The 25,229-nt window shown below is 36.2% G+C and overlaps 1 protein-coding gene across 17 annotated transcripts in view; it reads left to right on the top strand.

Annotated features, from left to right (window-relative positions):
* The window catches only part of GRIA4 (glutamate ionotropic receptor AMPA type subunit 4), a 525,267-nt gene that overhangs the window by 332,349 nt on the left and 167,689 nt on the right, over positions 1-25,229 (top strand). For 15 of the 17 annotated variants that reach the window (XR_009564952.1, XR_009564951.1, XR_009564953.1 and 12 more), the window contains one exon: positions 6,148-6,332. Coding sequence is in view for 14 of the 17 variants with exons in the window: in XM_060303986.1 (XP_060159969.1) it covers positions 6,148-6,332 (185 nt within the window). In the remaining 3 variants the exon portion in view is untranslated. Of the gene's footprint in view, positions 1-4,627; positions 4,695-6,147; positions 6,333-25,229 lie in introns of all 17 variants that reach the window. The other 2 variants (XM_070046189.1, XM_070046190.1) reach the window with 1 other exon arrangement.

The following is a 25,229-nucleotide window of genomic DNA, read 5'->3' on the forward strand; positions in this document are numbered from 1 at the left end:
TCCATTGTATCCTTCACACCTTAGCTAAACAATCCCTCTAAAACACATGCAGTTCTGTCAGTCTCTTCTTAAAGTTCCTGAGGAGTAAAGGCCAAATTTTATAATATGGTAGAGAAGGCCCTTATGAGGTGTCCCTTTCTTGTTACCTCTCCAGCCTTTGAAGCTCTTCCCACAGTCCACACCAATTTTCCACACGCTCCTTGTTCTTCCAAACACACAACATAATCTGAAGCATTTGAAGTTCCTGAATGTGACCTGCCATGCTTCTTCTGATCCTCTTGACATCCTGATTCCTCTCTATGAAATTCCCATTAATTTATTTCTGTGTTCAGACAACTTTGCTGAGCATCTACTGAGAACCACTAGACTAAATACTGAGCACAGAAATACTCACCACTTTCATGGAGCCTACAGTATGGGAGTGGGGGGAGGAGAGGGAAGACACTAATCAGATCATCATTCAAAATATATGGTTAGAAACTGGTAAAAAAAAATCTCTGAAAGAAATGTACAGAAAGCTACAAGAGATTATATGAGGAGTAAGTGATCTAGTTAGAAGGTAAGTGATGTCTAAGGTGAGGTCTGAAAAATGAATAGAAGGCAAAAATGGAAGGAAATAGTCTTTTAAAGGGAACACTAACATGTGTAAAGGCAATGAGGTGGAGATGCATGCTACCTTTTAAAATATCTGAGAAGGACAATGCTGCTAGAGGTTAGAAAGCAAGAAGAATAATGGTACAAAATGAGACTAGAAAGAGAGGGAGGAGACAAGTATGACCAGATTTTGGTATGTAACATAAAAGAATAGGAAAACATTGAAAGCTTCATTCAAGGAAGTACCATAGACTTTCCAGACAGAAACAAACTAGACAAAGATTAGTCTAGTTGCCATGTAAACAAGTGAAATAAAATTCTCCAGTGGTCTAGTTCTAGAAAAGCCCAAGAGAAATAAGAAAATAACGCATGCCTGGGAGGAGGAGTTTAGTGCCTTGAACCTGTGGCAAATAGTTGAAAATATTTGCTATATGCCTGTATAAATAAAGATTAGGTTCAGTTGCAACTGACAGAAAACTTTAAAGTTTTAAAGTATCAAATTCCCCTGTATGATATCTCTGAATTAAATATGGACACTACAATGTAGTGGTCAAGAGACAATAAATGTTATTGTCAGAAAATACAAGAGGACTTAGGGAAAATCTAAGACCCAAAATAACCATCTTTGAAGAAGGATTTTCTATTTTTACTCTTGATTTTTTGTAGAAAAGGGAAAACTCAAGACATTCCATCTTACCTCAGGTTTATATGTATGGCTTCAAACTGTGTAAGTTGGCAGATCTTTGTTTATTTTCACTATGCCCTTCTTGAACTATGGCATAAATAAATGCTATAGTCACAGCTGCCGATAATTTTAACCAAGCTACAATGTTGGTTACTCCTTCTGTGTTCTGAGATCTTAGAGTTCAGACTGTAGCCTTTGAACATGTTATTTCAGTACCTAGGCTGCTTTGGAAAGAGTCCAAACCAAATGGTTACTAAATCGGCTCTGTAGTGCCATTATGATGGCGTTAAATGCCGTGAGGTTTACAGAATCGTATTCCTCTCATGACTGAGATTAAAATACAGTATAAAGTAGACTTTCAGATATACACACCTTTCTCTTGGAATATACTAGCTTTGGATGCCAGTAATTATGCCAGATCAGAGAAATTGGGTAGTAGTGGGTACCTGCATAGCAATCTATAAAATTAATGAAAGAGGCTTTAATTTGAGTAAGTACAAACTGCTGCTATATCCCTTTGTCACTTCTTTTTAAGCTCAACGATGCCACATGGGACAGACCCAGTCCTCTCCTTCCCAAATGAGTTCCCATGGCCTCAATTTTTCTCTATCTCATACTTATAGAGGCATATCCTTCATCTCATTAAATTAATTATTCTGATGATATTCCTCCCTAATTTCTACATTTTCACTTCTCATTTTCTCCTCAATTTCTTACTTCTCTGAAATATGACTCCTATATTCAGCATTCCATTGATGCTACTCCTGTTGTGTACACCAGTGACCTTCTAATTAAAAAGCACTTTTCTATCCTTATCAAAGAGAAGGGTTTTTAATAGCATACAGATAACTCTCTCCTTTTTGAAATTATATCCACTCTGACATAGATATTTCCTGACTCTCCTCCTGCCCCTCCATGTGCAGATAGTTGAATCAAATAACTCTTTCAAAAGAGAACATCAGATAAACAAGCCCAGTTTGTGTTGCTAGCAGCTGAATATCTGGATGGTACTACTCACCCAAAATAGGTCATTATTCATGGGTGATATAAAAAGTGTTGATGTGTAAGGATACAGTAGCTCAAGACTGCTTAAATCACTATGATTCTATTTAACATAATTAGTAATATCATTATATAATATAACATTTTAAAATATTTGTATGTGTAACTGATAGTGTTCTTTAATAACCATGAAAAAGCCTTTAATCATTTATTTTAATCCAACAATGTGATCTTCTCCATCATACATTTTCACTACTATTCTAATAAAATTATTTTGGGTCTTTTGAAGTTACTTACACAATACAGTGTAATTTGTATAATAGTTACTTAAATATCAGTTTTGCTAGATCCTGGTCAAGACAAGAATCATAACTTTGTTTATCCTGGCATATCTTAAAGAATCTCGGATGTCTTAGTTTTCAATAAATTATATTAGATTAAAATGTTAGACAGCTTTTAAATAAAAGCAAGACTTAAAAATTCTTTACAGTAGTGAACTCCTCATTACTCTTGTGATATTCACCTAAAACTGTAGTATTCATTTTCTGACCAACAATATTGCACTACAGATTTTCTAAGAACTAGGAGATACAAATCGTAGGCAGTTGTAGAATTAATATGACTTGACTTGTGATTTTCTAGTTTATATAACAGGTAAGTTACACAATCATAGATTCAACAGCAGTATTTTCTCTGAATTACAATGTATTCCCAACTATCTTGGCAAATAAATAAGACAGGTACATCTGAGTTACAATGAATATGATAGGATATTAAAATCAAACACAGCTTGTAAAAGAACTCAAATTTTCACCTGGGCTCTGAAACTATAACTGTGTGTCCTTTGCATTAAAAAGATGCCATTTATTTCTGACTATGATTAATGGTTCTTTTTAGGCAGCCAACTTTCTTTGCCCTTTAACAAAGATTGTGTCCTAGGGTTTTGTTTTGTTTCAATTCTAGTGTCACTTCTAAATCTGAAAACTCAGATAACAAAATGTTGAATTTGAATTATAATTTTGTTTTATTAGTGTGAATCTTTCAATATCTGTTATGCAACTGGGAACGTATATAAATTTCATCAGAAGATGTGTGGCTCTATATTCTGTGAAATTCCTGTAGGTAGGAAAATAACAGCCTAGCACTGACATATCCACATGACGTGATGATAACAAACAAAGGCAGTATCTAAAGAACTGTGCCAAGCTGTGAATTGGTCACAGGGATGATGTGTGTGGACATAGTTATTATTTTTACAACATGCAAGAAAATCAAACAAAAAGTTTTTTTTAATTATTTTGATACTACAGTAAATAAAAGGAGAAAACGGAAAATAAGATGTCAATTGGTATTTTTAAAAAGAGCATGTTCATAGGTGTCAAAAATGAATGAAAGAACATTAATTCACTATCAGAGAGCAAATCCCAGTAACAGCATAAATGAGGCATGAACGTGTACAGTGTACATTAATGTTGTTTAACCCAAGTTTGTGTGCTAGATGCATAGTGAGGCCAAACAAACAAAAACGTCGGAGTTTGGATCAGAGAAAGGTTTACTGATCTAGAGGGTGCTGCTCTCCAGAGAAGATGGGAGATGTAGGTTTGTCTCAGATCCATCTTGCTGGTTGGCCAGGGTGCAAGGGTTTTAAAAGCAAAAAGGGTAAAAGGGGAGGGGGCCTTGTAATTTCAGCTTCCCATAGATCTCAGTTGCAGACTTCCTGCCACCGTCTTATGATTTGATGTGTCATTGGTGATTTTGATTGATTGTTCCTACAAAGCAAATTAGTAAATCATGGTCTTATGATCCTTTAACTTCTTTCTAGGAGAGAGCAAAAACAATAGTTGAGACATTTTATTATTTACTTAGAGCATTATGTGATGGTCAAGAATTTCATTTCCCAGTTGGCCCCTGATGTTTTTTTCTGTTAAGACCTTTTGGGCTTTGTGTTTTCTCCAAGACCATTTGAGTTTGCTTCACCTTTGTTTGTGTGTTCCCTCACTTCCCTAATTAGTAACTGATGCTCTTTGGAACTCAAGGAAGGCCTAGAAGACTAAAGCCTTTCTCTAAAAACAAGAAACGCGGGACACTGAGGGACTTTTGAACCCAGGAGGACCCTCAGAGTCCTGCTTGATTTCATTAAGATAGGATGCAGACCATCATGTTACGTATGCATATAATAGGAAACAAGGGAAAGAGTACTGAATTTGGGGCAGGGATAGGGGGGATCTAGGTAAGATTTGAAGAGATAATTACAGGCATACATTACAAAAGGAAAGACTAAACAAAGCAATAGATATACTAGAATAATTATATAGTAATTAACATGCCCTCTTTCTTCCTCTTTAGGGAATTGTTTTCATTTTGATAAAAATTAATCCTGACTGCCACAGTATTTCATTTGGCAGGATATCAGGTAATTTATATTTCAAATATGACCTCATCATCAGTTCCATCTGTTGATATTAAATGAACATCCGTAATGTTTGAAACTCTGACTTGTAGAAAACATACCTAAAAATAAAAATCCTTGAACCTGAGAGACTCACATACCAAACAGAAAACTGAGTAAAGGGTGCTCTTATCTAGCAAATGCTTTGCATTCATTTTAAGTCTTCAGGTTTAATCCACCCAGCTCTCCACTCTAAGTCCAGGGACCAAGGGAGGGAGAAACTATAGGCAACTGCTGCCATAGAATGAGCTCAAATAAGTGTTAGACCTTCTTAAAGAGGACTAGCATATTTTTTTATGCTAAGCCACAAGGGGAAAAAATAACAGGCTCTGATCCAAAACAACCTTCGTTTAAATGTTATACATAGATTCAAAGAATCTTTTTTCCTTTTTTTCACATTCCAACTCAAAACTGAGAGCTCAAAAATTCAAGATTTCAAGACAATGTTGTCATGAAGAAATATTCTAAGTGCTGGGTTCATGAGTTTGCCCCTTCATCTTTAACCCAGACATTAAGACCCATGACTTCCCTTCCACATGCAGAGAGATCTGAATGAAGAACAGTGTAAAGACCATTCCATTCCCTCTGGAAGTCTGTTTCCCGCTAATAAATGCTCCTTTTTCAGCAATCTTAAAGGCACCTTTTAAACCTTCAAGACCCAGTTCAAGTTGTTTCTCCTCATGGCAGTTTTCCTGGTCCCATTAAGGCAGATTTTACCAAACTTTCCCTTGGGCCAACACTTTCCCTTGAGTACGGCTATCATTACACAGTTTTAAACTAAGTTTCATTTGTTTATTTGAATGTCTGTTTCCTCTACTAGATTATGAGTTTGAGTGCCCATTGCATCACCTAGTTTTCATTCAGTTCACCCCCAATCCACATCACTCCCCTACCAAGACAGGAAGAGTTAAATAATGCCTTCTCCATTTACAATAATGGGTCCTCAATAAATAGTGTTGCAATGTTTATTTTATGACACAGTTGAACCCAAAAATGTTGTTACTACTTTGCTCAAGGGGAAAATCAATACAGCTGTTCAAAATTAATTCTGTCTAGTGAGTAAAATTAGCAAAAAGTTTATGAAATTGTTCTTGACTACGGGTGGTACTAGATTTTGTTTTTGGTTTATCTCATCAAAAATATATCCAAAGCAATGTAATAGTCTTTGGTAGAGGGATTTTGAGAGCTTACTCAAGGTATGATGTTGCTACTTCATTCAAGCAATATTTTTAAGGAATGTTTTTGCCCTAAGTAAAGAAAGTAAAATTAAATGATTCAGAAATAACCACTCATGTTTTTAAATTTCTAATAATTCATTGTATGTTTTGGAATATAAAAATATTGATGTAGACTCAGTGCCTGCATGTTATTTAAGGGCATGTTTTTAGTAACCCCTCTGGATTTTTTTCCCCACTAGGATACTCGATACTTCAAGCTATCATGGAAAAAGCAGGACAAAATGGTTGGCATGTCAGCGCTATATGTGTGGAAAATTTTAATGATGTCAGCTATAGGCAACTTCTAGAAGAGCTTGATAGAAGACAAGAAAAGAAATTTGTAATAGACTGTGAGATAGAGAGGCTTCAAAACATATTAGAACAGGTAAGTACTGGACTTTATGTTACTATTAACCTAGACCTTCTACAAAAATATTTGACTTTTTTTGGCCCATCAATATCTTCTTCCAACAGTTTAGCCTGAAGTGTGGAGTTTGGGAGTTTTCATTCCATGATTTATTTATCTCCAAGACTAAATCATAATCTTTTATCACCAAAGGTCATTGTGGTTCTCAATGAAGTTAGAAGTACTTTTCCTCACACATTTTAAAGACATACGATAGAAAGGACTTTTTGTGACTCAAGAGCTCTTGACCTCCTATTTTCATAAGCATTAAGATTGAAGATTAATTCCATCTAAAATATTAGAAAATGTGACTCTGTACTTTTTATAACCTTTAGAGAAATAGCTCTGTGAGAAATATCAACATGAATTAATAAAGCAATGAAATAAAAGAAAATTAAGTGGCACAGTGCATATAGCATATTTTCTTCTAGATGTTGTAAGTAAATACATTACCACCACAGTGAAGATGGCTTTCAAATCTCCTCACAAGAAAGAATCATTTAATAAAGCTTTCAGTAAGTATCTGTTGATTTGATTTGAAGCATACAGGAAAAGATAAAATTGAGCTTTGACAGTGTGTTATATGAAAGAAAAATATCATCAAATAATGGATAACACTTGCCTTGCCCCTAATCCTGCATATCATGATAAAGCTTTAAAGGCTGTATTTGGCCAAAATTGCAGTGAATGAATGCCATCTAGTGGTTTTATAAATGTTTGCTCCTATTTATCTACAATATGTTAGGTTAGCTAGACAATAATGTAGCATGTTTTATTGGTTAGTTTGCTACATACAGTTTATTTGCATAACAATATGATTTGATTCACTTACCAATTTGGAGGTTTATTTATGAGAACAAGTTAAGTACTCAACTATACATATCAAAGCCAAGATATGTTTCAGAGATTTCTCCTTAATATCCAGGGACGCTGAACTAGATGCCATAAGTTTCCTTCTTCAACTATAATTAGCATTTGTAAATGTTAAAAGTAAAAAAGCATGTAGTGGGCTTCCCTGGTGGCGCAGTGGTTGAGAATCTGCCTGCCAATGGAGGGGACACGGGTTTGAGCCCTGGTCCGGGAAGATCCCACATGCCACGGAGCAACTGGGCCCGTGAGCCACAGTTACTGAGCCTGCGCGTCTGGAGCCTGTGCTCCGCAGCAAGACAGACTGCGATAGTGAGAGGCCTGCGCACCGCAATGAAGAGAGGCCCCCACTTGCCGCAACTAGAGAAAGCCCTCGCACAGAAACGAAGACCCAACACAGCCATAAATAAATAAAATTTTAAAAAAAAAGAAATAAACAAGGAGAGAATAAATAAGATTATTAAAAAAAAAAAAAGCATATAGTATTTCTTTTAAAGTTCTCATGAAGCCAGACTATACTGTAAGGAAAAATGAAAGAGTACTCTCCTCCTGTTACACTTTTATAAAAGAAGAAAAAAAAAAACATTTGATTGATGAATTGTGTTATTATTCTATTAGAAAATGTTTATTTTAACCTGTACATCACTCAGGTTTATTCCTCAGGGAGTCCAAGAAATCATTAAGGTTGTGATTATACGAGGTATATGAAACTTTTAGTGTGCATTTATGGAATCCAAGAAAAAACTCTCCTACTTTCTTAAGTAAGACCTGGTCACTTCAGCTCAAACTCCCATTCTCCCTCCCTCCCACTCTACCCCTATGTTGAGAGTTTGAGTTGTTTGACATGAACAACTGAAGCTTTGTAAATAACTCTTCATGAATCCCACAGAACAGTCAATTCTAACATCTTCCTGTCAGTGGGTAAGGCTCAGAAAGACCCTCTAGTTGCTAAAAGACTTGTGCTTAAAAGACCACAGCTGGAGAAGGCAATTGAGTGCCTAAAGCATATTGACCCATTTCAGAGGCTTAGCAGGTTTCTAAGAAGAAAATCAGTACACCCAGGTGCTATGGATAAACTTGTTGAATAAATAAACCTTAAATAAGCTCTCACTAAGGGAACCAAGCATCTAACTTTTGTTATGATTTCAAAGAAATTATTTTTTTTATTTTTTCCAGCTTTATTGAGATATGATTAATATGTAACATGTTATAAGTTTAAGGAATACAACATTATAATTTGATACACAAATATATTGTGAAATGATTACCACAGTAGGGCTAGCTAACACCTCCATCACGTCACATAATTACCATTTCTTCTTAGGGGTGGGAACATTTAAGGTCTACTCTCTTAGCAAGTTCTAAGTGTACAATACAGTACTGTTAAATATAGTCACCATGCTGTACATTAGATCCCCAGAGCTTAGAAAACTTGAGTGTTTACCATTACCATTTCTATTTTAATTTCTTCAGAATGCTAAAAGTTTTTTTTATCATGACTGCATAGTAATAATGAGACTATTAATAGATTTTTGTCTATTTAAAATGCGGCTCAAATATAAATATCATAAATTGTAACAAAGTCTACTCTACTGTAAGAATATATTGTGTTCTTAATTGTCCTATAAAATTTCTCCCCAAGAAAAACTGTTTCCTATTCTGAACATTTTTTAACTGTCTATATTTTAATTCCTGTAGCTCTAAGCAAAATCACTTTTAATGTTTCTTGACTCATCTAAAAACAAGAGCTAGTCCAAACTTTGTCAGGAACTTGTACATTTACTTCAATAACTCTGTGTTTCAATATCCTCCTTAATAAAATGAAATAACAATAGAAAACAATTTCAGAGACTCAAACAAAGCATTTTTTAAAAAGTAAAATGCTAAGTAATCTTGATCAGAAAAATGTCTCTAATTTTTTTTCTATTAAAGTATAGATGATTTTCAGGTGTACAACGTAGTGAATCAATATTTTCATAGATTATCTTCCATTTAGAGTTGTTATAAAGTATTGGCAATATTCCCTGTACTGTACAACATGTCATTGAATCTTTTTTATTCTATACATAGTATATTGTACCTCTTAATCCCCTACTCCTGTCTTGTCCCTCCCCCGTTGCCTCCTCCTGCTGGTAACCACTAGTTAGTGCTCTATATCTGTGAGACTGTTTCTGTTTTCTTATGTTAATTACTTATTTATTCTTTAAATTCCACGTATAAGTGATAACAAACAGTATTTGTCTTTCTCTGCCTGACTTATTTCACTAAGCATAATACTCTCCAGGTCCATCCATGTTGTTACAAATGGCAAAATTTTATTTCTTTATGGCTGAGTAATATTTCATGCTATATATATACACGTGTGTGTGTGTGTGTGTGTGTTTGTGTGTGTGTGTATATATCACAACTTCTTTATCCATTCATCTGTCAATGGACACTTTACTTCCATGTTTTAACTATTGTAAATAATGTGGCTGTGAACATTGGGGTGCATGTATCTTTCTGAATTAGTGTTTTTATTTTCTTCAGATATATATCCAGGAGTGGAATTCCTAAATCATATGGTAGTTCTATTGTTTAATTTTTTTAAAAACTTCCATACTATTTTGCATAGTGGCTGCACCAGTTTACATTCCCACCAAAAGTGTACTAGGGTTCCCTTTTCTCCATATTCTTGCCAGCATTTGTTATTTGTGGGCTTTTGACGATGATAACCCTTCTGACAAGTGTGAAGTGCTACCTTATTGTGATTTTGATTTGCATTTCTCTAACAAATAGAGATGTTGACCATCTTTTCTTGTGCCTTTTGACCATCTCTGTCTTTTTTGGGAAAATATCTGTTCAGGTCTTCTGCCCATTTTTTAATCAGGTTGTTTGTTTTTTTGATCTTGTGTGGACTGTTTATATATTTTGGATATTAATCCCTTATCAGTCATATCATTTGTAAGTAATTTTTCTCATTAACTAAGTTGTCTTTCTATTTGTCAATGGTTTCCTTTGCTGTGCAGAAGTTTAATTAAGTCCCATTTGTTTACCTTTGCTTTTGTTTCCTTTGCTTGAAGAGAATGATCCAAAATATATTGCTATGACTTATGTCAAATAATGTGTTCTGCAGATGTTTTCTTCTAGGAGTTTTATGGTTTCCAGTCTTACATTTAGGTCTTTCATCCATTTTGAGTGTTTTCTTTGTATATGGTCTGACAAAATGTTCTAATTTCATTCTTTTATGTGTAACTGTCCAGTTTTCCCAGAACCACTTATTGAAGGACTGTCTTTTCTCCATTGTATATTCTTGCCTCTTTATTGTAGATTAATTGACCATAGGTTCATGGGTTTATTTCTAGGCTCTCTATTCTGTTCCACTGATATATGTGTCTTTTTGGTGCCAGTACCATACTGTTTTGATGACTGTAGCTTTTTAGTATAGTCTGTTGTCAGGGAGTGTAAAACCTCCAGCTTTATTCTTTTTTTCTCAATCTTGCTTTGGCTATTCAGGGTCTTTTGTGGTTCCATATAATTTTTTGGATTATTTATTCTAGTTCTGTGAAAAATGTCCTTGTATTTTGATAGGGATTGCATTAAATCTGTACATTGCTTTGGGTAGTATGGACATTTTTAAAATGTTAATTCTTACAGTTCATAAACATGGGATACCTTTCAAGTCTTTGGGTCAGCTTCAAATTCCCTTCATCAATGTCTTATATTTTTCAAAGTATAGGTCTTTAACCTCCTTGATGCAATTGTAAATGGGATTGTTTTCTTGCTTTCTCTTTCCCATAGTTCATTATTAGTGTATAGAATAGCAACAGATTTCTGTATATAAATCTTGTATCCTGCAACTTTATTAAATTGTTTTATTAGTTCTAATTGTTTTTTAGTGGAAATTTTAGGGTTTTCTATATATACTAATATGTCATCTGCAAGTAGTGACAGTTTTACTTCTTCCCTTCCAATGTGGATGCCTTTTATTACTTTTTCTCATCTTATTTCTGTGGGTAGGACTTCCAATACTATGAAAATAGAAGTGACAAGGTTGGGCATCCTTGTCCTGTTCCTGATTTTAGAGGTAAAGCTTTCAGCTTTTCACTGTTGAATGTGATGTGACCCGTGAGTTTGTTATAATACTAAACCGACTCTACAAGAAGTGTTAAAATGGAAAAGAAAAGGTTACAAGAAGTGAGAATTTATAAGAAAGGAAAAATCTCAGTAGTAAAGATCAAGCGGGATCAGAGCAGACACCTGGAGCAGGCTCAGGCACACACTGTGACAGCCCTGGCCTGCCAGATAGAGCCCCAGGCCAATCCCAAACTGCCTCCTCTGCACTCAGTACACCCTGTTCAGGTGCAGGTCTAGGTCCCAGCCAGCACCATCATCTGCCTTCACCCTAGTGGAGAGTTGCAGCAGAGCAAGAGGGGCTGGAGCAGGCTGCCAGTGTGGGCTGGGGTGTGCTCTTGGGCGGCTACAGGAAACTGGTCAGAACCCCAGGGAGTTTTCAATCTGCTTCCCGCACCTTTTCCCAAAAGCAAGTGTGTGTGCACATTCTTCAAAAGTAAAGTGTCAATTTCTTACAGCCTCGTGTTAAGTCCAACTGGTTTACAAACCAGCTAAGGGGACTTGTCTTAGTGCAAGACCCCAGGTATGGGGTGCACAATATGTGGTTCGAACCCCTCACGGTTGAGGGAGAATGTCCAACCCCATGATATCCTCCTCCTTTTCTGTGTCCCCTGCTAGGGATGGAGGTTCTGACCTGATTTCTTCTCTTCCCTCTCTACCCATCCCTGTGTGGATCTTTCTTACAGTCTTGTTAGTGGAAGAGCTTTTCTGCCAGTTTCAGTTGTTTACAGCTAAAGTTGCTCCACATATAGATATATTTTTGATGTGTTTGTGGGGGGAAGTGAGCTTGATGTCCTCCTTCTCTGCCATCTTTATCTCCCGTCAAAAAATGCCTTTGACAAAAGGTAGCCCTTTCTCAGAAGATAGTGAAATTAGTACAATGAGGATAAGGGGATGTGTTAGTAAATTTCTAGAAGGATGGGCACACTTCATATTGTGGTGACATGCTGTCAATAATTACTTCATTGACACTTCAATTTGTATCAATTTTCAAAAACTTAATGGAAATAGCTCACAATTTTCTCTCAAAATATGTTAATGAACAACTGCTTCAAAAAGCACTTTATCTTCTGTACATGTTTTCCAAATTATTTTTATGCTATGAATTAATTAGTTCTTATAAATGTATTGTTAGTTAAAATAGCAGTTAACCACATAGTCATTCAAACATCTCAAAACATGAATTTCAAAACAAGTATTTGAAAATGTGTTTTAAAGTTATATTGACTTTTCCACCCTAAATTACACCACAGAAAAAAATGAAAGAATTTATGTAAATATCACTCACAGAGCTATTTAAGGCAATAGAAATATAGCAAAACCACCAAGTTAGATTTATTATATTGTTTGTTTCATGCTGCAATAAAACAAATTACATTTTGTCTCTCTAAATCCAATGGGCAATTTGGTTCAATCATCTGCAGGAAAAAACTATGAAAAGAAACTTAAAACTAAAGATACTTTTCGAGTATTTGTTGAATTTGTGATCAATTATTGATAGAAAGAGTTTCAATTTTTACTTAAAGTAATATACCATTTTGGACACTAACATTATTCATCTTACCTAGTTTTCTTCATCAATTATTTTATAGAGTAGCTCAAAATAGCTTAATATAGCTGGAAACAAATGAGTTGTTTTTATATCAAAATAAGTGCCCACTATAAAGTGGGAACCTTTTCATATATTATTTATTTTCACACATATACTTTGATTTTAAATTTTGATTGCTTGCAAAAAGTCCCTAATGATTTTATCTTATGCCTTATCAGTTGGACATTTAAGTGTCAGACTTTGATTCATGTGTATAACCCAGTATACCAAAAAGCAGCAACAAACTTGATCTTAACTGTCTTTCAGGCATTAAAGATTATTTGACCAAAATAGCACTTAAGGCTAATGGTTGCTCACATATTTTTAATACACCATGAAAAATACCCAAGAGTCATGCAGCTAGATTTCTTGTTCTATAGTCAGTGAAACCCTCCTTTTCTGGAATACAGTCTGGGCAGTGGGATGGCATGTACTTTCTTCTACCTCTTCCTTTGGTCAATTGACATATTCCCAAAATAATGATGTTTCCAAAAATGATTAATGTTTTTAGCTTTTGAGAGATGGGTAAGAAATCTTCAATTGTTAATTTTGAAAAAGTAAGTGGAGTAACTTAATGCCTATGACTCTTATTCTCCTTACTTTAAATAAGCATTGGGCTGAGATGATCTTGTAAAACGCTTCTCACTCTAAAAGTCAATAATGTTATTTCTAATGAAGACTTCCTGATGATTGCATTTGATCCTGAAGCAATAAATAATTTTACACATAGGCTATACGTTGAAAAGAAGCATGAAGTAATGGCCATTCAAGTGGCCACTTCTGTATATTCAATGGCCATATTCAATGGCCACTCAAGTGGCCATTTCTGTATATTCATTCATTCTACAAATATTTATTGAGTGTCCACTTTATTTAGGTCGGACATTATGCTCTGCTGAAGATAAATTTATGAGCAATTTCTGTTCTAGTTAGTAACTCTTATCTGGTTAACTAAGGCTCAAACCAAAAGCATTTCCTAAAATCCTACTAAAATATATTCTTTCTTTTAGAAATATAGTACATATAAAATGATCAAGCATCTCAGGAATTTTGCTATGAGTGCCAGTTCTTATTCAATACATGATGATATGAAAGGCATTAGATAGAGAACTGGAACTATATTGGCTCTAGGACAATTTATTTATTTGGCCGTAGGATGTATTTAAGGAGTCTAACCAAGTATTTATCAGGAGAAGATGGTATGGGTCAACCTTACAGTATGAAATAGATGTTTAACAAAAGAATGGGGAAAAATGGCTCTACAGGTGGCTCACAGTTATCTCAAACTACCTCTAATACATACTCAAATCGGTGCCCCTTTCAACAGTATTCTTGCTTTCACTATATGACAGGGAAACTCAGTGTCCCACTAGACACTCAGATAATTGGCAAACCCAGTGACCTTGTCATACTGTTTGAAAATTAATCAAAAAAGCCTAAAAGCCATGACTGACCTCTCAGAGGTTTGTTACATCACCAAAGGAAGCCAATAATTCTATCTCAGGGCATGATCAATTAGAAAAAGGAAAATTCCTTACAAACAGAAATATGGCTGTTTGCACATAAGTGGTGAAATGTGGACATAGCCCCCAGCTAACTTATTCTAAATCCAAGGCCACCTCCTTACCTAGTACTACTTAAATGAGATGTCAGATCCCAGACAGGATTTTTGGCAAGTTGTCAAATGCATGGCAACAGATAAGACTCTTTATTTAGAGCCTGCATTTACAAATTTTCAGAATTCTCTAACATAAAAAAATTGCATTAAATCTAGAACTCTACCCAATCCACCTCCACTTCCAAAAACATCTCTAGCTCTGAATAAAGTATCAAAAACAACCAAAGCCTTCAGTAGCCTGCCTCTTATGCCATAACTGGTTGTATCATTATCTAGAAGGAAATACACGTTTTATTTAGTTACTGGCTAATGACCATAAAGTCATTTTTTCACACTAAAATTTTTAAAGAAAACACAAAAACAAGTAAGGGATAGACGAGACAAAAGAAGCACAAAGAAAAGAGTAAAGCTACCTTCAGTTATAAGGAGTAGTCACTGAAGAAGAAATCTGATAATTGGAGATAATAGCTTTGATTATTTGAATCATCTATAGGATTAAACAGCACACATTCTAACAGTAGGAATGAGTCAACAGTAGTAGACTAGACAATTCTGCCCTTGATTCCTAATGTATTAATTCAACATCTATGTGCCAGACATCATTCCAGGCATTGCAGGGCTGTACAAAGACGAGCAAAACATGTTCCCTATACTGAGAATGCTTACACTCAAGCTGGGATATCAGAAACATGAATAAATAATTACAAAACAATTTGATTGGTTCAGAAACAGAAGTATTACAAAATATATCAGGAACCCAGAAGATGTGGTGACTGAATATAATCAAGACAGTCAGAAATGCTTCACAGAGAAAACAGACATTTAAATTGAAAATGCATTGTATTTTTCCAGGAACAGAAAAAAGTAAGGATATTCCAGACAGAAACAATTGTGAAAACAAGGAGGTCTGTAAAAGCTCAGAAGGCAGATACTGTTGTGGGAAAACCCAAACAAACTTCTTGACCAACCCATAGTTCTAGCTGATAAAAATCAGGCGGGAGCAAATGTAGAATTAGAGTGGCACAGTAATTTAAGATGAAGTGGTAAAGACCTGTAGTAGCAAGAAAATGAATTCTTTGTGTTGTATTAGTTTAGCTATCTGTCTTTGCTGTTGACATATCTCCATCAGAGCAGGGTCTATTCTAATTATTTACCAATATATTCCCAGTGATATGAAAGAGGATCAAAAAATTATTGTTAAATAAATGAAAGTCTGAATGAGCTTCACTTGAAGACACAGGCAAGAGATATTTCTTTTATGTGTTCAAGGGAAGAGCACCCAATAGCACCCGGAGTTTCTGAAGGTAAGCTCTCAGTTACCTGAGAAGCTTTCTTGTCCAGAATATATCACCCACCAAAGATGATAGGAAATTTGGGTTTTCTAGAGTTTTCTGTATAAGCTGAAAAAAGCATAAGAGTTTCATTTCCATATATTAAAGTAACAATGCATAAGGTGCAATGGGAACAAATCAGGCACTCAAATTACTACAGCAAAGAAATTATATCAGCAATTTCCTACACTACAGTACTGGCAGAGCTTGCTGCTTTTGCTTCATTATAAAGCTGCATTTGCAAATAGAGCTTTGCTCAGTCAGGAGCTGCAACAAAATAAGAGGAACTTAAAAGACATGAAGTTATGTCCAAAAAAAGTAAAATTTTACTTCTTTCATTTTATTTTTTGCCAAATTGATTTGAATGTACAAGCCCCATTACAATTTATGGGGTTTGTTGTTTTCATAGAAAATGAAAATACATTTACATATCTCAGTCAGACTAGTATAAATTTGTGGGAATTAGAAAGGGGTCTCTAATTGTCTCTTAGCTACTGTTGCCATGGATGGAGCTATTCCTAATTTTGTTCTAAAATTTTTTAAAAAGATAAATTGAAAAGTAAAGCAAGCAAAGAATATAAGTTTTTTTGAAAAAGAAAAATATAGTTTTTGTCTTAAAAGAATTGTGAATTCTAGGATTAAATTGTGTTCAACTAATTTGTTTTAGTTGATGCTGCAAGAACACTTATTAGAATAGTTTCCATTATTATTGTTGTCAGAAACATTCAAAAGCTCAGCTTTAAAAAAAAAGATAAAGAAAAATATTCTTGATAATTTTAGAAATATAAAATAAATTAGTTTTACTAGCCTTAAATAGAAAGCAGCTGCATAGAAGTATCTACTATGGTTTAGGGAAAGACAAGCACTATTTCTCTCTTTTTTTTTTTTCCCGGTACGCGGGCCTCTCACTGCTGTGGCCTCCCCCGTTGCGGAGCACAGGCTCCGGACACTCAGGCTAAACGGCCATGGCTCACGGGCCCAGCCGCTCCGCGGCATGTGGGATCTTCCCGGACCAGGGCACGAACCCGCGTCCCCTGCATCGGCAGGTGGACTCTCAACCACTGCGCCACCAGGGAAGCCCCTATTTCTCTTTAAATAGAAAAGAGAACTTCATAATTTATTTCAGTAGAATTTTGCATCTACTCTTCAAATGTTTAAAAGACAGTGAAATTAACAAAAAAGAAGTAAAACATTCAACAATACCTTTGAGGACACTTTTTCTGAATCTTGTAAACACTATAAATATATTTACTCTTTATAAATCCTAGAGTATATTAAATAGTTCAGTGATAAAGTATACTATCTGCCAGTAGATGAAGTGATTAATCTTTTTGATCACTTTGATTCAGTCAGAAAGGTAAAGGAACAAATTCACTCCTAATTCTCCCTTTAAGATCAACCATATAATCATTCAATACTCCCCTACTGATTTTCTGTGTTTTCTCTGAGCTCATATACAACCAATGCCAAGTTTAAAATCAGATTGTGGCAGAAAATTAAAGTGGTCTTGTTCTTACAAAAAGGAAAAAAGGAGGAAAGAAAGAAAAAGAGAAAGAGAGGGAGGGAAGAAGGGAGGAAGGAAGGAAGAAAATAAAGGTTCACATAATCACTGGCAAATGGAAGAAAGATCAAGATTAGATATAGGGAATTTATTTTCTATTTTTTAAGGTTTTTTTCAAGGTCACAAACCAAATGTTTGTTACATTTTTCCAAAGTCCAGGCTTAAATTGTATCTGTACTTGCCCTATGTCTTTCTCTTTAAAACCATAGAAACTATACTAGAAATATATATATTTGAATTCTATTTTTATAATTAACTTGTGTCTATTTCTGCTGATTGCTATCATAATGCAAACTTAAAATCAAATATTCTGTGTAAGATAATAATATATTACAAATATCTTGCAGCTAACAGAAGAGAAACAATTTTTCTTGTCTCTGCCCACCCCACACTATAATTTTGCTTTCTTAACATGTATACAACACTCATCTATTTGCTCATTTATTAAGCAAACATTTATCCAATACCTACTAATTTCCAAGCATTGTATACAAAGTTAATCAATTTCAATCCAGGGACCAGGACAAGGTGGCAGAGTAGGAAGATCCTCGACTCACTTCCTCCCACGAACACACCAAAATTACAACTATATGTAGAGAAACTATATCTGAGACCAACCTGAAGACTAATAGAAAGACTTCCACAACTAAATATAAAAAGAAAAAGCCACATTGAGATGGATAGGAGGGGCAGAGACATGCTCTAGCCAGAACCCACACTCCGTCACTGCAACTCATTGCTGGAAGGAATATCATAGGCTCAGAGGTCGTCCCTGAGGAATGAGGGCTCCAAACCCCATGTTGGGTTCCCTAGCCTGGGGAACCTGCATTGGGAATATGAGCCCCCATAATGTCTGACTTTGAAAAACAGCAGGGTTTATTTCCAGGAGAGCCAGAGGGCTATAGGAAACTGAGAATCCACTATTATAGGGTTCACACTTAAAAACTTACCCTCTCCCAATTCCCAGCACAGAGACAGTAGTTTGAAAAGCACCTCAGTCATACATGAAGGAGATTAATCAACTAATTTTAGAGCATATGCCTGAGGGGCAGGGATCTGTTGGAACTTTCTCTGGGAATGGAGGAAGTAGTGGATGCCAATTTGGGGGTGTGGGGGGTGGAGGTTGTGGCTCACTGTCCACCTTGCTGGCCTAGCACTATCAGGTGTCATTTCTGGTTCTCCCTATCTAATCAACACCACTCACTTTGCCTTGCATTCGACTTGCTTTGGACCAGATCCAACCAGCAATCCCCCAAAGCAGACCTGGCAGTCTCCCTCAGTAGGCACTGGAGCCCCTCCAAAGTGGCTCCCCACACCACCAGTACTGTCAGGCACCCATGGATTTCACTGATGCCCCCCAAAGTGGCTCCACAGAAGGGCCCAGCCCTGCACATAAAAGCTTTTGTAACAGTTGCAGCTGGGCCTTAGAGTCAGACTCACCAAAGGCCAGCCCCACATAGCAGCTCTCTCACAGTAAGCCACAACAAGAGGGCACACACACCCAACACAGAGGGTACTCCTGGAGGACCTGACTCTGATGACCAGGGAGACCATGCTGCTGAACCCCAAAGGATACCTTCTACACAAGGCCACTCTTTCAAGACAGGGAGATATAGTTGATCTACCTAATACATAGAAACAAACACAGAGAATTAGGCAAAATGAAGAGATAAAGGAATATGTTCCAAATGAAAGAACAAGACAAAACCTAAAAAAAAGAGCTAAGCAAAATGGAGATAAGCAATCTTCCAGATAAGAATTCAAAGTAATGGTCATAAAGATGCTCATTGAACTTAGAGGAAGAATGAAGAAACACAGTGAGAAATTTTTTTACAAAGATAACTATTTATGAAGCAATTATTGATGAGAAGGACCTGAAGACTAGCAGAAAAGATCTTTTACGACTAAAGATATAAAGAAGGAACCACAACAAGACTTATAGGAGGGGTGGAGACACAATATAGTCAAGTCCCATACCCCCAGTGGTTGAGCCACAAACAGGAGGATAATTACAATTGTGGCAGCAGTTTTGGGAAGCTCCTTCTACCACATGGACACTGGTGCTAGCAAATGCTATTTTGGAATCCTCCTTCCAGCTTATAGTGCCAGGACCTGGACTTGCCCACCAGCCTGTTGGCACCAATACTGGGATGTCTCAGGCCAAGCAGCTAACAAGGCAGGGACACAGCCCAATCCATCAGCAGGCTGACTGCCATAGCTTCCCCTGAGCCCCCAGCCACCCTAGGACCTGGACCTGCCCACCAGAAAGCCCAGGACAAAGACCCACCCACCAGTGTGCTGGCACTAGTCCCAGTATCCCTGGAGCCCTGCAGCCAGAGACCCCAGGACCTGACTCCACCCACCAGTGGGCTGACACTAGCCCTGGGACCAGCCTAACCCATCGCTGGGCAGGCCCCAGTCCCAAGGCCCCTGGGCCCTGGCTCTACCACCAGCCAGCTGAAACCAACTCCAGGACATCCAAGGCCCTGCATCCAGAGACCCTGGGACTCCACAGGACTCTGCTCTGCCAGCAATCACCTCTAGCCCCAGGCACCCCACTTCAAGGGGCCAACACCAACTCTGAGATCTCTGGAGTCCTGAGCCAGAGACCCCAGGACCCACCCACCAGCAGGTCAATACCAGCTTTGGGACACCATGCATGCCGTAGCCAGTTGTGTCAGGAACTGACCTTGCCCATCAGTGGACAGACACCAGCTCCAGGATCTCCAGGGTACTGTAGCCAGAGACTCTGGAACCAGACTCCATCCACCAGCAGGCCAGCACTAGCCCTAACGACCTCTGGGCCCCAGCCCTGGCAATCAGCAGGACAACACCAGCTTTGTGACACCTTGGGCTCCTCAACCACACACACTGGGACCCAGCCCCACTCACCCATAGGCCAGTGCCAACTTTGGGACATCCCAGATCCCACAGCCACCCATTTCAGGAGTTGACCTTTCCCACCAGGAGGCCAAAACTAGATCCAGGACACTTGGTCCCAAAACCACCCACCCAAGGACTTGAATCCACCCATCAGCACTAGCCCTGAGACCCCCCCCAACCAGGGCTCTACAGTTAGCCAACCCATGACCAGACCCCACCCACAAGCAGCTGGCAGCCTGTAAACAAGGGCAGAGCTTGACAACCAATTGGACCAGGTGCCAGCCATGCTAACCAGATCACCCATAGTAGTTAACCCACCACAACAGAAGAGCCCATGCAGCCCACAGAGGGGGAACCTCTAAATATATAGCTATTGTGGCCAGAGGGGAGTGTGCTGCTGGGATTCATAGGACATCTCTTAAAAAAGATCACTTCTCCAAGATTGGGAAATGTAATCAACCTACCAAATACATAGAATTAAAAACAGATAATTAGGCAAAATGAGGTTACAAAGGAATGCATTCCTAAAGAAGGAACAAGATAAAACCAGGGAAGAAGAACCTAGTGAAGTGGAGATAAGCAATCTACCCAATAAAGCATCTTAGGTAATAATCATAAGGATGCTCAAAGAACTCGGGACAAGAATGGATGAACACAGTAAGAATTTTAAAAAAGAGTTAGAATATATAAAAAGGAACTAACCAGAGTAAAGAATGCAAAAACTGAAATAAAAATACACTAAAAGGAGTCAACAATTAATTAGATGATACAGAAGAATGGACCAGAAATACAGAGTAGCAGCTATCACTGAAACTGAACATAATTTTTTTTTCTAAATGAGCACAGTTTAAGAGACCTCTAAGACAACATCAGACATACCAACATTCACATTATAGGAGTCCTAGAAGGAGAAGAGAGAAAGGGACATGGAACATATTTAAAGACAGAATAGCTGGAAATTTCCCTAACCTGGGAAAGGAAACAGACCTCCAGGTCCAGAAAGCACAGAGGTCCCAAATATGATCAACAAAAAGAGGACCACACTGAGACACACTGAAATTAAAGTGGCAAAACTTAAAAATAGAAAATATTAAAAGCAGCAAGAGAAAAGTAACAAATTATGAACAAGAGAACTCCCATAAGGCTATCAGCTGCTTTTCAGCAGAAACTCTGTAGGTCAGAAGAGAGTGGCACAATATATTTAAAGTGATGAAAGAATAAAACATGCAACCAAGGATACTCTACTGAGCAAGGCTTTCATTCAGATTTGAAGGAGAGATCAACAGTTTTAGATCACAAAATAGTCCACAAAATAAGTCTCAGTAAATTTCAGAAGATTGAAATTACATCAAACATTTTCTAAAATGATGTTATGAGACTAGAAGACAAGCAAAATCTAAAAGCGTTCAGCACCACAAAACCAGCTTTACAAAAAATGTTAAGAGACTTCTCTAAGCTGAAAAGGTCACAACTAGAAATATGAAAATTGTGAAAGGAAAATCTCATTAGTAAAGGTAAATACATAGTAAAGATAGAAAACCAACCATGTATAAAGCTAGTAGGAAGGTTAAATGAAAAAAGTGATAATATCATATATATCCACAGTAAACAATTAAGGAATACACAAAACAAAAAGATGTAAAATATGATGTCAAAAGCACTAAACATGGACAGGAGAGTAAAAATGCAGGGTTGTTAAAATGCATTTGTACTTAAGAGATTAGCAACTTAAAATAATCATATGTATCTATATGAATTGCTATATACAAACCTCCTGGTAACCACAAACTAGAGATATATAATAGATATACACATTAAAAAGAAAACAGAAAAGAGTTAAAGCATTACACTAAAGATAGTCATCGATCACAGTGCAAGAGAACAAAAGAAGAAGAAAGAAACCAAAAAAAAAAAAAAAAAAAAGAACTACACAAACAACACAAAGGCTGCTCCTTCTACAGTGTAGATTAGCCACTTAGTAGCTGCTTCTATACTCTTCCAAGTAACTAGGCTATTAACTTCCTTACTATTTGTAATAGTATATCCCCAACTTTCTGATCTAGCACTTAACCTAAACTCCTTAACTCTTCCTTGACCTGAGGAATACCATGCTAATCAGTTGTGTTACTTTGCATGTACCTGTGCTTAATAGCTAGAACAGTGAACCAGTACATGGGAGGGAGGAGGAAGAGTGCCTTAGTCACTCTGGGGGCAGTTTAGGTGCTGTGGAATTAAACCTGTTCTAAGTGTACTTGTATGCATTAATTGTATTGTAATATTATTTGTTGAATGTAGTAATTGCATATATATGAATTTATTGCTGTAATTTCTGACAACATCCAAAAAATAAAATCTTCCCAAATCATAAAAATACCCAAAGTCAATTAACAAAATGGTAATAGGTACATAGCTATCAATAATTACTTTAAATGTAAATGTACTAAATACTTCAATCTAAAGACATAAAGTGGCTGAATGGATACAAAAACAAGACCCATATATATGCTACCTATAAGAGACTCACTTCAGATCTAAAGGCACAGCCACACACAGACTGAAAGTGAAGGGATGAAAAAAGATATTTCATGCAAATGGAAATGAAAAGAAAGCCAGAGTAGCAGTACTTATTTCAGACAAAATAGACATTAAAACAAAAATTGTAACAAGAGAAAAAGAAGAACATTACATAGTGATCAAGGGATCAATCCCTTGAGAAGGTATAACAGTTGTAAATATATATGCATCCAACATAGGAACACCTAAATACATAAAGCAAATATTAACAGACATAAAAGGAGAAGTTGACAGTAATACAATAATGGTAAGGGACTTTAACACCTCACTAACATCAATGGACAGATAATTCAGAAAGAACAGAGAGAAAATTAATAAGAAAACAGTGACCTTAAATGACACATTAAACTAGCTGGACTTAATAGATATGTATAGAACATTCCATTCAAAAGCAGTATTCTATCCATTTTTTTCAAGGACACATAGAACATTCTCCAGGTTAGATAACATGCTAGGCCACAAAATAAATTTAAAATGTATTTTAAAGTAAATAAATTTAAGAAGTAAATTTAAGAAGATTGAAATTATATCAAACATATTTTCTAACACAATGCTATGAGACTAGAAGTCAATTACAGAAAAAAACTGCAAAAAACACAGAGAGTTAGAGGCTAAACAATATGCTACTAAACAACAAATGTATCACTGAGTCAATCAAAGAAGAAATAAAAACATATCTGAAGCCAAAGAAAAATGAAAACACAATGATCCAAAACCTAAGGGACAAAGTAAAAGAGGTTCTAAGAGGGAAGTTTATAGTGGTAAAAGCCTACCACAAGAAACAAGAAAAACCTCAAATAAACTACCTAATCTTACACCTAAAGGAACTAGAAAAAGAAGAACAACAAAACCCTAAGTTAGTAGAAGGGAATAAATCATAAAGTTCAGAGTAGAAATAAATGAAATAGAAACAAACAAAAAAACCACACAACACAATAGGAAAGATCAATGAAATGAGAAGCTGGTTCTTTGAAAACATAAACAAAATTGATAAAACTTTAGTGAGATTCATCAAGAAAAAAGAGTGGGTCAAAATCAATAAAATCAGAAATGAAAAAGGAGTACTTATATTCAACACCACAGAAATACAAAGGATCATAAGAGCTTACCACAAACAATTATACACCAATAAAATGAACAACCTAGCAGAAATGCACAAATTCCTAGAAATGTAGAATCTCCCAAGACTGAACGAGGAAGAAATAGAAAATATGAGCAGATCAATTACCAGTAATGAAATTAAATCAGTAATTTAAAAAAACTACCAACAATCAGACGTCCAGGAGCAGATGACTCCACCAAACATTTGGAGAAGAGTTAATACCTCTACTTCTCAAGCTTTTCCAAAAAAATTGTAGAGGAAAGAATGTTTCTGAACTTATTCTACAAAGCCAACATCACCCTGACACTATCCAGACAAAGATATCACAAAACAAAGAAAATTACAGGTCAATACTCCCAATAAATATAGGTGCAAAAATCCTCAATGACAAATAATTCCATGATACATTAAAAGTATTATACATCACGAAGTGGGATTTATCCCAGGGATTCAAAGATGGCTAAATATCCCCAAATCAATCAATTTAATACACGACAATAACAAAACAAAGGATAAAAATCGTATGATTAGCTCAATAGATGCAGAAAAAGCTTTTGAAAAAATTCAACATCCATTTATGATTAAAAAAAAACTCTCAATAAAGTTGTTATAAAGGGAATATACCTCAACTTAATAAGGCCATATATGTCAAGCCATCAGCTAACTTCATACTCAAGGGTGAAAAGCTGAAATCTTTTCCTCTAAGATCAGGAACAAGTCAAGGATGCCCACTCTCACCATTTTTATTTAACATAGTATAGGAAGGCCTAGCCACACTAATCAGACAAGAAAAGTAAATAAAAGGAATCCAAGTGGGAAAGGAAGAGTAAAACTGACACTGTTTGCCGGTGACATGACTATACATAGAAAATCCAAAAGACACCACCAAAAAATCCTAGAACTCATCAATGAATTGAGTAGAGTTGCAGGATTCAAAATTAATATACAGAAATCTGTTGCATTTCTATGCACTAACAATGAACTATCAGAAAGAGAAATTAAGAAAACAATCCAATTTACATCAGAAATAATAAAATACCTAGGAATAAATCTAATAAGGAAATAAAAGACCCATACTCTGACAACTTTAAAACATTGATGAAAGAAATTGAAGACAGTACAAATAAATGGAAAGATATATGGTGCTCATGGATTGAAAGATTTAATATTGTTAAAATGTCCATACTACCCAAAGTAATCTATATATTTAATGCAATCCTTATCAAAATACTCATG

Source organism: Globicephala melas, chromosome 8 (assembly GCF_963455315.2).
Source record: "Globicephala melas chromosome 8, mGloMel1.2, whole genome shotgun sequence".
Lineage (NCBI taxonomy): Eukaryota > Metazoa > Chordata > Mammalia > Artiodactyla > Delphinidae > Globicephala > Globicephala melas.